The sequence below is a fragment of the Geotrypetes seraphini genome, chromosome 10 (genome assembly GCF_902459505.1).
Source record: "Geotrypetes seraphini chromosome 10, aGeoSer1.1, whole genome shotgun sequence".
Taxonomy (NCBI): Eukaryota; Metazoa; Chordata; class Amphibia; order Gymnophiona; family Dermophiidae; genus Geotrypetes; species Geotrypetes seraphini.
This window is the reverse complement of record NC_047093.1, coordinates 46,084,893-46,099,971: the sequence shown is the minus strand read 5'-3', so window position 1 is coordinate 46,099,971 and position 15,079 is coordinate 46,084,893. Positions and strand designations below refer to the sequence as shown.

The 15,079-nt window shown below is 41.1% G+C and overlaps 1 protein-coding gene across 2 annotated transcripts in view; it reads left to right on the top strand.

Annotated features, from left to right (window-relative positions):
* DNAH9 (dynein axonemal heavy chain 9) overlaps positions 1 to 15,079 on the top strand; it is a 366,622-nt gene that overhangs the window by 70,160 nt on the left and 281,383 nt on the right. For both annotated transcript variants that reach the window (XM_033960210.1, XM_033960209.1), the window contains exons 25-30: positions 2,555 to 2,794; positions 3,387 to 3,547; positions 4,379 to 4,535; positions 6,772 to 6,876; positions 8,495 to 8,652; positions 12,564 to 12,702. In XM_033960210.1, the coding sequence (XP_033816101.1) occupies positions 2,555 to 2,794; positions 3,387 to 3,547; positions 4,379 to 4,535; positions 6,772 to 6,876; positions 8,495 to 8,652; positions 12,564 to 12,702 (960 nt within the window). The remainder of the gene's footprint in view (positions 1 to 2,554; positions 2,795 to 3,386; positions 3,548 to 4,378; positions 4,536 to 6,771; positions 6,877 to 8,494; positions 8,653 to 12,563; positions 12,703 to 15,079) is intronic.

Below are 15,079 nucleotides of genomic sequence, written 5' to 3'. Positions count from 1 at the left end.
ATTTGATCACGTCTCACCACTTCTGTCCAAGCTTCACTGGCTTCTAATAATCTCCAGGGTCCACTACAAATGTGCCTGCCTAACTTTTAAGATCCTTCACGGCATTCTTTTATTTATTTATTTATTTATTTATATTTTTATCCCATCCTCCCAGTAGCTCAGAACGGTTTACAAGTAAACATTCACAATGGAGTGAATTAGACATACAAGATTACGGTATACAGTAGATTTAAATACTTGGACATACAAGACTGTGCAGCAGTTTAGATATAGGGACTATACAGCAAATTAAGAACAGTAGTTTAAATATAAGTAGTTTAGTTTAGATACAAGTTATTTGAGTATAGGCTGAGAGTGGACTATACAGAAATTTAGGCAGAAGATTAGAATGGTAGAGGTTGGGTTATTCCACTATCTTGGAACTCCTCTAATCCCAATTCCACCAGATCCTCCCAAAAATTAAAACTATCCTTCCCATCTATAAAAGGTATATCCCATGCTGGAAAACTAGGGACATCCCTCCCCTTTAGAATCACCGAGCTCTGGAACAACCTTACATCCCCTCTCCGAAATTCGAGCTCCCTCTAACTCTTCCGAAAACATCTGAAAACTTGGCTTTTCTCAAAAATGTAACACCTCCCCCCTCTCTGGTACCTAAACCCTCTATTCCTCCTTTACTCTTAATCCACAACCATCCTTTGGAGTTCCATTCTATCTTAGTCCTGTAAACCGTGCCGAGCTCTACGATCGTTGAGAAGATGCGGTATACAAACCTAAGGTTTAGTTTAGTTTAGTTTAGTTTAGTTTTGCTAACAATAGTACCCATGTTGTCTTAAGAACATAAGAATTGCCATACTGGGTCAGACCAAAGGTCCATCAAGCCCAGTATCCTGTTTCCAACAGTGGCCAACCCAGGTCCCAAGTACCTGGTAGAAACCCAAAGAGTAGCAACATTCCAGAGCTGAGATTGTGATGTCTCATTCCACCAGTGCTTAAGAGCCAACCTCATCAGTGATATCACAATGGCTTGATTATCCTATACTTGGCTCACATAAGAACACAAGGGTTGCCGTACTGGGACAGACCGAAGGTCCATCAAACTCAGTATCCTGTTTCCAACAGTGGCCAACCCAGGTCCCAAGTATCTATTGAGATCTCAAGTAGTAAAACAGATTTTATGCTGCTTATCCTAGGAATAAGTAGTTTAATTATACATTGTGTGAAGAAATATATTTCTCTGGTTTGTTTTAACTCTACTACTTAGTAGCTTCATCGCATGCATCCTAGTCCTAGTACTTTTGGAAAGAGTAAACAAGTGATTCACATCTATCCTTCTACTCCACTCAGTATTTTATAGACCTCTGTCATATCACTCCTGAGCCATCTCTTCTCCAAGCTGAAGATCCCTAGCCACTTCAGCCTTTCCTCATAGGGAAGTCGTCCCATCCCTTTTAACATTTTTGTCACCCTTCTCTTTACCTTTCCTAATTCTGCTATATCTTTTTTGAGATATGGCAACCAGAATTGCACATAGTATTCAAGGTGCAACCGTGCCATACAGCAATACAAAGGCATTAAAATATTTTCATCTTTGTTTTCCACTCTTTCCTGATAATTCCTAACATTCTATTTGCTTTCTTATCTGCTACCGTACATTGAGTATCCTCAACGATGACACCTAGATCTTTTTCCTGAGCACTGACTCCTGTCACGGAACCCTGCATCATGTAATTATGGTTTGGTTTCCTCTTTTCCACATGCATCACTTTCTACTGGCTCAGTCCCCCCAGTCACAGAAGGTCCTCTTGCAGTTTTTCACAATCCCTCTTGATTTAGGACAGTGTTCTTCAATGCAAGGCCTGGGGGGCCAATGGCGGCCCCCAAGACCTCTGTGGTGGCCCCCCATTGTCTTTCTGTTTTTCTCTGCTACTCCAAACTATAGCCTCTCTACCAATGCTTTGGACAGAATGATGAAAGTGGATGGGGAAAAAGAGTCAAGTGCTTGAAAGACAAGGGACTTCTCACTAGACAAAAGACAATGCATTTGGAAACGCTCACAGCCCTGAGGATACACGTCCCCCATGAACATGGACTGGTGTGGATGGAAGTCACTGATACACACTGGTCAACAGTGTCATGGTTCTACATGGGAAGATATTTGGCGGCTCTGCTTCAGATCATTAGAATCCAAAATGACCCTTGCTTAAATTGCTTAAAAATTAATGAAGACCACTGATCTAGAATGACGTTCCATTTATTTATTTTAAAAACATTTTAGGCAGCAAATCTGCTAATTCTAATTGGTATACAATTGAAAACATAAGGAATAATCTTTATAAAATCACATGTAATTCAAAACATAACAATCCTGTGAATCTGAAGATATCTGAGCTTTGTATAAGACTGACAGACTGTCACAACTTGGGGATATATTTTTGAGTGGGATTGGTGCCCATGGATCTTATTTATGGATAACACGACAAATAACTTTGATGATTATATATTAGTATAACTGCTCAATTCCAGCTTCTTTTGTTCTTTTTTTTTTTTTAAGGTTGCGTTAACCTGTACCCAGATCTGGTGGACCACAGAAGTTGGGATTTCCTTTGCCCGGTTGGAAGAAGGCTACGAGAATGCCATGAAGGAGTATTACAAGAAGCAAGTGAACCAGCTGAACACTCTTATCACCATGTTGATAGGGCAGCTTTCCAAGGGTGACCGTCAGAAGATCATGACCATCTGCACTATTGATGTACATGCCCGGGATGTTGTTTCCAAGATGATCGCTCAAAAGGTGAAACACTGAGGGCGTGGTCACAGGCTGTATAAGGTGGTAGAAATGGCAGAAACTGTCATCAACACTTAATTAGCCAACACATTTGAACTAAGTAGATCCTAAAATTTTAAAAAATCAGGCCCTGTGCTAAAAGTGTTCATGAATCAATGGAGGGTAATGTGTATATTAGGCAAGCAGTAAGGGACAGTCTGGACCAAATTGTAGTAAGAGAGGAGACTTAAATGTTACAGAAATTCTAGAAGCAGCCCTATTAAAAGCAGAGAGTGCTCAGGCTTTGCTAATTCTATCTACTATGAGATGAGTTTAATGAATTTTGGAAGGTCCAGGATGACATATATCTCATACCTTAGCATGTAGTACATGCTTTCCAAATGTGATACATGTAAGTAAGAAATTATTTATTGATGACTAAGTATTTAACAACATAGCAAATATAAGAATATAAGGGAAAATTCAAGAACAAAAGTAGGACAATTTGAGGATTATATATATACAATTGTATTCTGGAATAGAAGCAGCCAGAAGTGAATATGCCTCAGCTTTATGCTGAGCTTAAAAGGAATTTATTTTCTGTCTTCTCAATGTATAGGTAGAGAATGCACAAGCTTTTGTCTGGCTGTCACAACTTCGTCATCGCTGGGATGATGAGAAGAAGCACTGCTTTGGAAATATTTGTGATGCACAGTTCTTGTATTCCTATGAGTACTTGGGCAACACTCCTCGCCTGGTCATTACTCCCCTTACAGATAGGTACAGCATGACAGATATAAGGGAACTGCATGTGCCAAAGGCTATCATTTTCCTTACAGGTAGTTATTGCGTGGGTTGTATATGTTGAAATGATTGCTTAAGGTGAGTCATGCTGAGTAAGACTAGGGGGTTGAGAACACCCAACTAGTAAGATTTTCCAGATATCCACAATGAATATGCATAAGATAAATTTGCATGCACTGCCTCTGTTGTCTGCATGTTCATATCATGAAAATCTGACTGGCTAGGTGTTTCTGGAGGACTGGGTTATGAACCAATGAGCTAGGTTGAAGGTCTTTGGAGTAGGGTTACCTGGACTCTAAGCCCCCACACACACACACACATCAGTTGGATGCAGCATTTTTCTCCTTCTCCTCAATCCCCCAATGGATATTGACCTCCCTCTCTCTCTCTCTCTTACCCTAAAAACTTGACTTTTATCATTGGCATCACAGCCTTTACAGCTGCTACTCTGGACAGTGTTGGGCCATTGTCCCTGCCAGATTCTGCCTAATTCCTGCTTCTCTGCAAAGGCAGGGCCCAGCAAAAAGGAAGGCCAAACTCCAGCCAGAGCAGTGAATTGTGAAGGCTGCCACTGTGAGAAGGGGAAGAGGGGCTGGGCTTCATAGGTATAGAGTCCCATGGCAGTTTCACTTATGTGTTTAAACTTTGAAAATAAAACAACTCCAGCAGACTTGGGTTAGAGGTGCTTGTTGCTCCCTGCTGCAAGCACTATATTCACCTGGAACTTATATCCTCTTGCTGGATTTCTTTTCCACCTTGCTAACACTCTTACCAGTTCACATCACTGTGTTTTTTGTTTCCCAAAAGGTGTTACATCACCCTGACACAGTCTCTGCACCTGACCATGAGTGGTGCCCCTGCTGGTCCTGCTGGGACTGGTAAAACCGAGACAACCAAAGACTTGGGACGAGCCCTAGGCATTATGGTCTATGTTTTTAATTGCTCAGAACAGATGGATTACAAGGTGAGTGGCTTTTATTAATCTTAAACTTTATGTAGTTTGGTGACTGCTAGTGTGTAAACATCATATACCAGTTCCAATCAGCCCTGGATTAACCATTAAGTAAATAAGCATGTGCTTAAGGTTACATTTTGCTATTCCTAAATACAAAGTATTGCAGTAATCAGTCTTACAAAGTACTAAACTCTGCAAAATTGTACGAAAATCACATTGTGAAGCTAAAAGTTTTGAACTCTTCAACACATGTAATTAAAAAAAGAGAAGATATTATTTATAGTCTGCTTTTATTCTAAGTGGATCACAACATTACATACAGAAGATGCAAAATAAGAGAGAGATGATGGAATAGGAGAGCTGGAGAAGAGCTGAGGTTGAGATGGAAAGATAGTAGATGAGAAAAGAGGGGGTTGAAAAGAAGGGAATATTGAGCTGTGTTTAGGATATCACTTGGCTTTGGCTCCAAGAAATCAAGTTGATGCTTCTCACTGATATCCTGTAGTGTGAGCCAACCTTAAAAGACTTCTAAAAACATCCTGCCACATTCCCAGTGAGTTCCTCTCTGTGGAAATAGTAACACTTATTCTCTGTGTTTCAACATATGCATAGGAACTTGATGGACCACTGTTCAGGCCCAATCAGCTTTTCTCTTAGCTCTTCAAAGTCCTTCTGGCACCCAAAGTGTGCTAAGTGCTTGTTCCCTTTCTGTCTTTCCTCTATCATTGTTGACCATAGATTCTATTACTCTTTTACCATGGACTGGTTGAGTATGTCCATTCTTCCTCTTGCTGCTAGTGTGCCTTGCAATTCAGTGATCATCTCCTGTTTGAATAGCCCTCTGTTTATACAGTGCTGTTTATAATTGGTAAGCTATGTGGCACACTATAAGAGGAGCTACCTCAATAGAAACTACAGCTAGTGATGAAGAATAGAAGTTCTTATGTGAGGAAGGAGAAAAGTGGGGAGAGGGTGATTAAAAAGAAATCAGGAAGTTAGGAATGGATATTGGAAGAGCTTGTGGACTCACTGGCTAGGTAGCTGAGATGGAGGAACTTGGGGGATTGGGTGGAAGAATGAGGACTTGAGTATGTAAGGATGGAAGAAGGATTCTGAAGGCTGGATGGGGGAAGGGTCATGGAAATTCAAAGTCTAGGCAGAAAATGAAGGATGACCAGATATAGTGGGACTTGGTTTGATTATTTGTTTTACTACCTTGTGTATCAAGTATTTAAAGTGGTTTTTTTGATACTAAATAATACAATAAAATGCCTGGAAACTAAACCAGTCTACAATATAAAGTTGTGGTATTTAGGTTGATTGGAGGCATTTATGGGAAGTGTGAGATGAAGGTAAAGAGAATGAAGGGTGAAGAGTTTGTGTGTATGATCTGGAGCACTGACATGAAGCTGAGAAACAGGGGAAAGGAATGAGGGGGGTGAGGTAATGGGAGGCTGAATAGAGGATAGGCTATTTGAAGATGAGGGAGAGGATGAGCAACAGAATGATCTGGAATTGTTGAAGGAGTGAGAGATGAGGGGAGAAGGTTGTGAGTATATAGGGTCTAGGGCAGTGTATCGCAAACTGTGTGCCGCAACAAGATTCAGGGTGTGCCACAAGATGCAAGCAAGGAGGAGAAGTGCCAACACTGGCTGACTGCCTACAGGATGTGCCTCTCATGGTGAGAGGCACGTCCTGTAGGCAGTCAGCCGGCACCCATGCCTTTTCTCCTCACCTGTTCCTCTCCTCCGTGACTCTCCTGCTCCAGCACCCCAAATTGGCAGCTCAGGACCCCTTCTGCAGTGCCTTTGCACATGCACAGACATCAACGTGATGGTATCACACATGCACATAACATCATCACGTCAATGTCTGCACATTTCTGGGTGCCCTCCAGGTGCCACCAAGTTAAAAAGTTTGCAGGACTCTGGTCTAGGGAGTGAATAAGGGCAGGCCATTAAACTGGAACTGAGAGAGATGATGGAATAAGAGGGCTTCAGAAGGGCCAAGGCTGAGATTGAAAGATAGTAGGTAGATGAGATGAGAAAAGAGAGAGATGGAGAGAGGAAGAAGAAGGCTGTGAAATCTGTGAGTGGATAGAAAGTAAAAAAAGAGAATAAAACCAATGTTAAAAATAATGTAAGTAACAGGGTAGGTTTTGATATGGCAGCAGCATGTTGGTTAAAACCTTTCTCCACATTGCATTCTGGTCCTAACCTTTCTGTTTTACTCTATTCTGTTTCAGTCATGTGGGAACATCTATAAAGGCCTCTCTCAGACTGGTGCCTGGGGTTGTTTTGATGAATTCAACAGAATATCTGTGGAAGTACTTTCTGTTGTCGCAGTTCAGGTAAGTGAGCCAGATGAAGTGTCAGTCTGAAAGCATCAGCACTTCTGTTTCCTTGGATACAGAATGAAATTTTGCTATGATTAGGTGGATAATATTGAGTTAACAAGACAGAGCTGCTGAGATCCAGATCTGTGTACAGGGTCAGATTTTGGCATAGGCAAACTAGGCACATGTTTAGGCCCAATTGTCAGAAGTGCTCAGGATCAGGAGGCCAGGGCTAATAACAGGATTTATTTTCAGGAGTGTCAGAATTTTGCATTGATGATCGGATCAGAAAAATAGTTAAAGTGTGATTGAAAAGTCAGCATCAGCTTTTTCTGTATTTGGACCGTTATTCAGAATTATATCCCCCCCAATCTCCTGCCTTTTAGTTTTTCAAAACTTGTCCTTGGTTTAGTTGTAAGAGTGTGAGGAGCACTGAAAGAAGCATTCAGTCTCCTCAGGGCCTGCTGGGACCAGATGATCAGTCAGTCAAGGTAGGAACCGGGAGGCCAACAGACCGGTGGGATCTCTGGACAGAAGAATATGGGGGTAGCAATATGGGGGGAAAACTAAAGTGACGTTTCTACATTTCATGCCCACCACCATATCATAAACCCTCCCCCTGCATTTAGCTATAATAGGCATTACAAGGAAAAGTTTTCAGGATCTTCTGTGCTATCCATGAAATGTCATTATACTGTTTGATAGCTTCAATCAATTAATTATTCTATATAGAAATAAAGGGCCCAATATTCAGCTGCAGCGCTCTTGCTGACCGCTGGCAGCATTAAAATTTGATATTCAATGCTGGGTCATATCCGGCTATCATCATTGAATATACAGGGTTTTTTTGGACTGCTGGAAAATTAACCGGTTAAGCCAATGTTCAGTGCTGACCAGTTAAACTGTTAGTGGTTAAACATAGAGAATAACACGGTGACTGTTACCAGCGGGTAGACATGGGTAACCCACCAGAATGGGAAAAAACAATCAGCTGGTTGCCACAGGTATTCACACAGCGATAAATGGCCTTGTCCCCACAGTAAAGGATCTGCTGAGTTGCCTCCCTTCCTTCCCCTCCGGATCAGCAACTCCCCTCGTGATCCTGGGTGCAGCAACAGCCTCCCCCCTTACAAGTTCAGCAGCCACCCTCCCTCCCTATTGTGGGTGGAACAGTCCCCACCCTCACATCCAATACGTTCGTCACCTGGGATTCCATTTATAAACAGGCCCTTTTCCACTGAAGCCAACCTGGAAGGCTTCCCTCCGATGTCAAAGCTTGGCAACAGTTTGAACTCTATAGGTAAGCAGGAGACATCAGCAGGAGGTGGGAGATGTTGCAGATATTAAGAAACTTGTGGGTCTCGTCAACCTCTTTTTTCCCTTTGTTCTTGATTTGTCAGTCTATAGGCCCAGGAAGAGTGGATGCAAGAGAAGTCTTCAGCCTCTATAAGCTCTCCATCAAATTTCCCCTGAGTTCTAATAATATATTACATGTTTATCTGCAACTGCAATTCTTCCTAGGGGACTTGAAACACTTATAAGGAGGATCTCATGCAGTTTATACTTTGAAAGTCAAATTTGATAGCATTAGATGACACATCAAATGTGAATGTACATGTTTTCCTGTTTCTAGGTGAAAAGTATACAGGATGCCATAAGAGACAAGAAGAAACGTTTCAATTTCTTGGGTGAGGAGATAAACTTGATTTCCTCTGTTGGCATCTTCATCACAATGAACCCAGGGTATGCGGGGCGTACAGAATTGCCTGAGAATCTGAAAGCTCTCTTCAGGTTAGTCTCCAGTTAATGATAGCACAAAGATTTGATTAAGTGTGGCTTAAAACAAGATGGTAAAGGCAAAGTACCGTATTTTTTGGTCTATAGGACACACCTACGTGTAGAGGAGGAAAAACCAAGAAAAAAAAATTTGGTTCAGAATTTTTTTTCTTGGTTTTTCCTCCTCTACATGTAGGTGCGTCTGGTGGTCTGGTGCTGAAAAGCTCAAAGCCCGCAGCCTGAAGTAGCTCGCAGCCCTCCCCCCCATACCTTTTTTAACTGGCGGTGGTCCAGCATGGTTTCCTGCTGGACGGCTGCCTTTCTCATTGCAGAGCGGTGCACAATGCAGGAGCACAACCTTTGCGCTTCCTGCCTTGTCCCGTGCCACTTTGCGATTGGTTGCCGTCAGTTCTCATGATTCACAAGAACTGACGGCAGCCAATCACAAAGTGGCAATGAATTTGCATGATTTAGAGTTGCATACAATGGAGGCAATACATGCAAATATCTCATGTATATTTGTTGTCCTCTAACTCCACAGGGAAGCTATTATACTCAAGACTAACATTCAAATATTTATTAAACTATTGTTAAACTATTGGTTTACCACCTTGTTACAGAAAATACTTTCACAATCATAAAATTACTTAAATAACCATATACAGAAAATAACACAAGCAAGACCAAACATTCACACACAAAACGCCATTCATTACATCCTCAAACCTGCAGTTGTCCTTATTCATCATATATCATTAGTTCCTTTTTCCAAAACTGCTAGATATATCAATGTATTCATTAACTCCAGATCCCAAGTTGATCTTTAAACGATCATTGAATGTTCCACAACCTCATAAAGCATGACTACTTTCAGATCAGTTTGAGGTTGGGAGATGTGAAGTGTGGAGGAGAATGGTATGTTCCCCCCTGAGCTGCTTCAAGGAGATAACAAATGACACTGGGAATCCTTACAGGCACAGCTCCTGAAGATGCGAATCAGCGAAACACAGCATGGTGTTGGACTGCACTGCATATTATGTGTAGAAGAACCTTTTTGAGATTGTGGAACATTCAGTGATCGTTTTAAGGATCAATGTGGGATCTGGAGTAATATAAAATACAGCAGTGCGTTTGATTTTCAGGTTAAAAAAATGTGACCCTGCGAGTCCTTTTTTTTAACGACTTCATTGGTTGCCATTTGAAGCAAGAATTTTGTTTAAATTTGGTTGTATCTGCTTTAAAACTCTGTTTGGTTTGGCTTCAGGATACCTATCCTGCCAATTTAAGTTATATAAGTCAAATAAAAATACCCGAAATAATTGTTTGTTCATGTATCCATCTTTAAAAGCTTGTCGTTCTAAAAGATTTTTAGATAAGACTTAGGAAAAATGAATTCCTGGTTTAGTATTCTGATTCCACAAGCACAATCATATTATGCTTTTAGAAAGTTATTAAAAACGTATCTGTTTGATAAGTTTGTAACGTGATTATTGTTGTATCTCTGTTTATATGTATGTTTTACCTATTGTACAGTCCTTCTTTGTTGTGAACCGCCTGGAACATATGGTTGGGTGATATACAAGAATTATTATTATTATTATTATATATCTAGCAGTTTTGGAAAAAGGAACTTATGATATATGATTAAGGACAAGCAATGTAAGGAAATTCTTCTTTACGGAGAAGGTGGTGGATGCCTGGAATGTGCTCCCGAGTGAGGTGGTGGAGAGGAAAAATGGTGACGGAGTTCAAAAATGCGTGGGATGGACACAGAGGATCTAGAATCAGAAAATAATAGTAAATATTGAAGCACTAAGGCCAGTACTGGGCAGACTTGCACGGTCTGTGTCTGTATATGGCCGTTTGGGGGAAGATGGGCTGGGAAGGGCTTCAATGGTTGGGAGAGTGTAGATGGACTGGAGTGAGCTTTGACGGAGACTTCAGTAGTTGGAACCTAAGAACAGTACCGGGCGGAACTTTAGATTTTTGCCCAGAAATAGCTAAGGAGAAGAAGAAAAAAAAATCCCAAAAAACAAATTTTTAGATTGAATCAGGTTGGGCAGACTAGATGGACCATTCAGGTCTTTATCTGCCATCATCTACTATGTTACTATGTAGCTGCAAGTTTGAGGATGTAATGAATGGCGTTTGGTATGTGAATGTTTGGTCTCTCTTTTGTAATTTTATAATGATTGTGAAAGTATTTTCTGTAACCAGGTGATAAACCAATAGTTTAATGAAATATTTGAATGTTAAACTGTTAGTCTTGAGTATAATAGCTTCCCTGTGGAGTTAGAGGTTAGTAATTGAAGCTATAGATGGATACAGGTATCCTGTTTACTAATGAGAAGATGTATATTTGTTGGGGATATCTTAAAAACCAGACTGCCTTGTGTACTTAGCAATGGGTTGAGAACCTTTGCTGTAAAGGTGAACAGTCACTTTCCTGATATCAGCTACAAGTAGAATTGTCACCATGTAATGAGGGCAGGGAGTGAAAAAGCCTGCCTCAAATAAACATGCTCAAGAACACACAAACCCAAAAGCAATAGGAATTCATAAGAATACCATGATTAGCAAACAGTAGAAAGCTTAACAGTTACTATTAAAAAAACCTTCACTTTAATAAACAAACAGTTTTAGAAAAGTGTGTTATGTATATTTAGGTTAAAAAATAAGAGAGAAAAAATATGCAGACTTGATGGAACAAATAGGCAAAAAAAAAAAAAATTTGCAACGTGGTTTTCAGAAAGTCAACTATGTATCCAGTGATTGCCCTGAGTAGCCTAGTGGTTACCTCAGTGAGCTGAGAACCAGGGAGGAACCAGGTTAGTTTCCCACTATGTTTGTGACCATAGGCAAGTCACTTAACCTTTATTGCCTCCAGTTATAAAAGCTTAGATTAAAATGCCTGTAATAATATGTAAACTTCTTTGGTTGTACCACAGAAAGGTGGTATGCCAATAATTTTCTTTTTGTCCACTCTGCTCCAGGGGCTTATGAATGCTCTCTTAGCATCATCTCCAACCAAAAGATCCAAGCCATGGCTCAGGAATCAAATCAGGTTTCCTGGGATGGCAATATGCACTGCTGCCACAAGCCTGTTTCTTGCTTTTTATTTTCTTCCTCTCTAATTTTTTTCTTTTTAAGTTGTTGCATTTCATTTCTGACCAGGAGATATGAGCTCTGGATAGCTCATGCAAAACCTAGCTCTGGATAACTCTATGTGGACCTTATCAGTGGCATAGTAAGGGGGGTGGGTGGGACCGCTCTGGGCGCCGTCTTGGTGAGGGCGCTGGCACCTCTCTGCCCTCCCATGCCACACTCAGGCCCTTCCTTCCCACCCCGTATCTCTTTAAATCTTCACCAGCGCGAGCAACTACTCTATCCTGCTGCTCACACGCCAGCCTGGCTCCCTCTGAAATCATTTCCGGGTTGCAGGGCCAGGAAGTAACATCAGAGGAAAAGCCAACACCAGTGTGAGCAGCAAGTCGGAGAAGCTGCTCGCACTGGTAAAGATTTATAGAGGTGCGAGGGGGAAGGGAGGTTGTGGAGAAGGAGTGGGGGGCAGAGAGGAGGGCATGGGGAAGCGCCACCATCCCATGTGCCTCCTACCCTCCCTACGCCACTGCTTATAATGCACTCCCAACCTTGGATAGCTATAGGAGCAGGAGTCTGTGCTGAGAATAAAACCAAGGTCTGCTAACCTTTGCATCTTTCCAAACTTTGAGGAATAAGGACCTTGAGTATTCTAGTTTCTGCAGAGCTTCCAGCCCAAGGAGGATGGACCTGTGCTGGAAATGAAACCCAGATCTTCTATGTATTAATACCCACGTATGTTATGATCCATCTGATGAATTGTGCATGCATTGTGTTCCAAACTTAATAGTTTTTTTAATATTAGAGTTGCTTGTATTGCGTCTTAGGCCATGTGCCATGGTTGTACCAGATTTCGAGCTGATATGTGAAATCATGTTGGTAGCAGAAGGATTCATCGAAGCTCGATTATTAGCCCGGAAATTTATCACTCTCTATCAGCTGTGCAAAGAGCTCCTGTCAAAGCAGGTAAAGTGTGTGATGCCTGCTGTCTGTCTTGCACAAAGGAATAACATCAAGTATACAACAGTACCTTAATAGCTTGCAGGTATTGGATATTCTTTTATGAATTTAGTGACATTAAAGTTCTTTCAAAAGTCAAAAAATTCCACGTTTAGGAATGGGATTGGACTGGGGGAAACTTGTTATGCAGTTGTAATTATGCTATGTTGATATGGCTTTAAGAAGATCATTGCTGTTGTTTACGTATATTACAATAAAAAGCTAATAAAAATAAAATAAAATTGATCAGTATACTTACACTTAGCTACAAAATTATCCTCTAATGATTTTATATACTAATAAGTGTTTGATATGAAATTCTGGAAGATTTTTGGAATATTACCATATCTTTTGTTGTTAAAAATGATTTTGTTGAAAAGAAAAATTCCACTTACATAAATCTGAAAATATTCTGCTTGTCATGACTGGCTCAACCACTATGAGGAGCACCAGAGATTCTGGATCTAGATCATTCATTTTCACCTATAACAGCCTCTTTCCCTTTGTACTCTAGTCCTTAGAGTCTGCCAGGTGTTCTCTGTGGATGCAGATTAGACCCTGCTTACCAGACGGAAAGAGGCAAGATGTGTGTTGGGGCACAGGAACACCATGGTCAGACCCAATAGGCAGAAGAGTGATCGTGAAACGAGCTAAGGTCAGATTCAGGCAGAATCAAGTAGAAAAAGGCTAGATGATGTTAATTTTCCAAATGTATCACAGAAGGAGGCAAAATATAGAGCAGATTGTTACTTTGAGAGTGAAGGGATATGCCAGAAATGTAACTGCTGTAACTGTTCAGGCCGTCAGCAGTATGAGTGAAGTAAACACGCTGCCTTCAGTGACCTGGAAGCTTTCTGCTACTGCTTCCCACCTATGCGGGGACAGGAAGCAGTAGCAGAGGAAAAACTTCCAGGTCATTGAAGGCAATGTATTTATTTCATTCATGCTGCTGGTAGCCAAAAGAGTTACAGTAGCGCCACTGGGAAAGATAACAGTGAACAAGTACCAGATCTCACTGGATAGGTACGCGATCTATCCAGAAGGATTCCGCAGGTCACCATTGACTCTCGGGCATTGCAATGACCACTGCTCTAAGCAGTTATTTAAAAGAGAACTATCAGGTTGCATAGGGTTCACATATGATGCAAACTGGATATTGTCAAACAATAAATAAATGAATAACTAATAATAAAAAAATAGCCACTAATACCAAGGGATTGAACTATTGGACTTACAAATAAATTAAATCGCAAAGGGGAAAGAAAGGAACCTTTAATAACCCTACTAATAAAAGGGTATGAAGTGGAAACCAATGAACCAACCAAAACTAAATAATGCCACTCAGCGAGCAAAATGTTGAACCAGTTAAGCACTTTACCTCTGAGCCTAAGACAATCAAACTACTCAAGGTGCCTTCACTTCCAGCTCCTCCTTTGCTTTCTCCCTAGACTATGCCTGAGTACTTCCATGACAAGGTTCACAAGATGGCATCCACCCGATGGCGTCCATCCAAGGGTAATCAAGGAACTGAAAGAGACTATAGCTGAACTGCTCCAACTAATAGCCAATCTGTTGATCAAATCAGGAAGGATTCTGGAAGAGTAGAAAGTAGCAAATGTTACGCCGATCTTCAAGAAAGGTTCGAGGGGAGAATCGTGAAACTACAGACCGGTGAGTCTGACCTTGTTATCAGGAAAGATGGTAGAGGTGCTGATAAAGGACCGCGTCACTGATCACCTAGACGGACACAATCTGATGAGGATCAGCCAGCACGGCGTCAGTAAAGAAAGATCTTGCTTGACGAACTTACTGCACTTCTTCAAGGGCATAAATAGGCAGATAGACAATGGTGACCCAGTCGACATTGTATATCTGGATTTTCAGAAGGCATTTGACAATGTCCTGCATAAATGACTACTTCCAAAAATTGTGAGCCATGGAATTGAGAGTGAAATACTCACGTGGATTAAAAACTGGTTTGCGGATAGGAAACGGAGAGTGGGGGTAAATGGTCAATATTCGGACTGGAAAAGCATCACGAGTGGAGTGCCGCAGGGTTTGGTGCTTGGACACGTGCTCTTCAACATATTTATAAACAACCTGGAAATTGGTACAATGAGCGAGGTGATTAAATTTGTAGATGATACAAAGTTATTCAGAGTAGTGAGGATGCAGAAGGATTGCGAAGACCTGAAATGTGACATAAACACGCTCGAGAAATGAGCCGCGATATGGCAAATGAGGTTTAATGTGGATAAGTATAAGGTGATGCATGTCAGTAACAAAAATCTTATACATGAATACAGGATGTCTGGTGCAGTACTTGGAGAAACCCCCTAGGAAA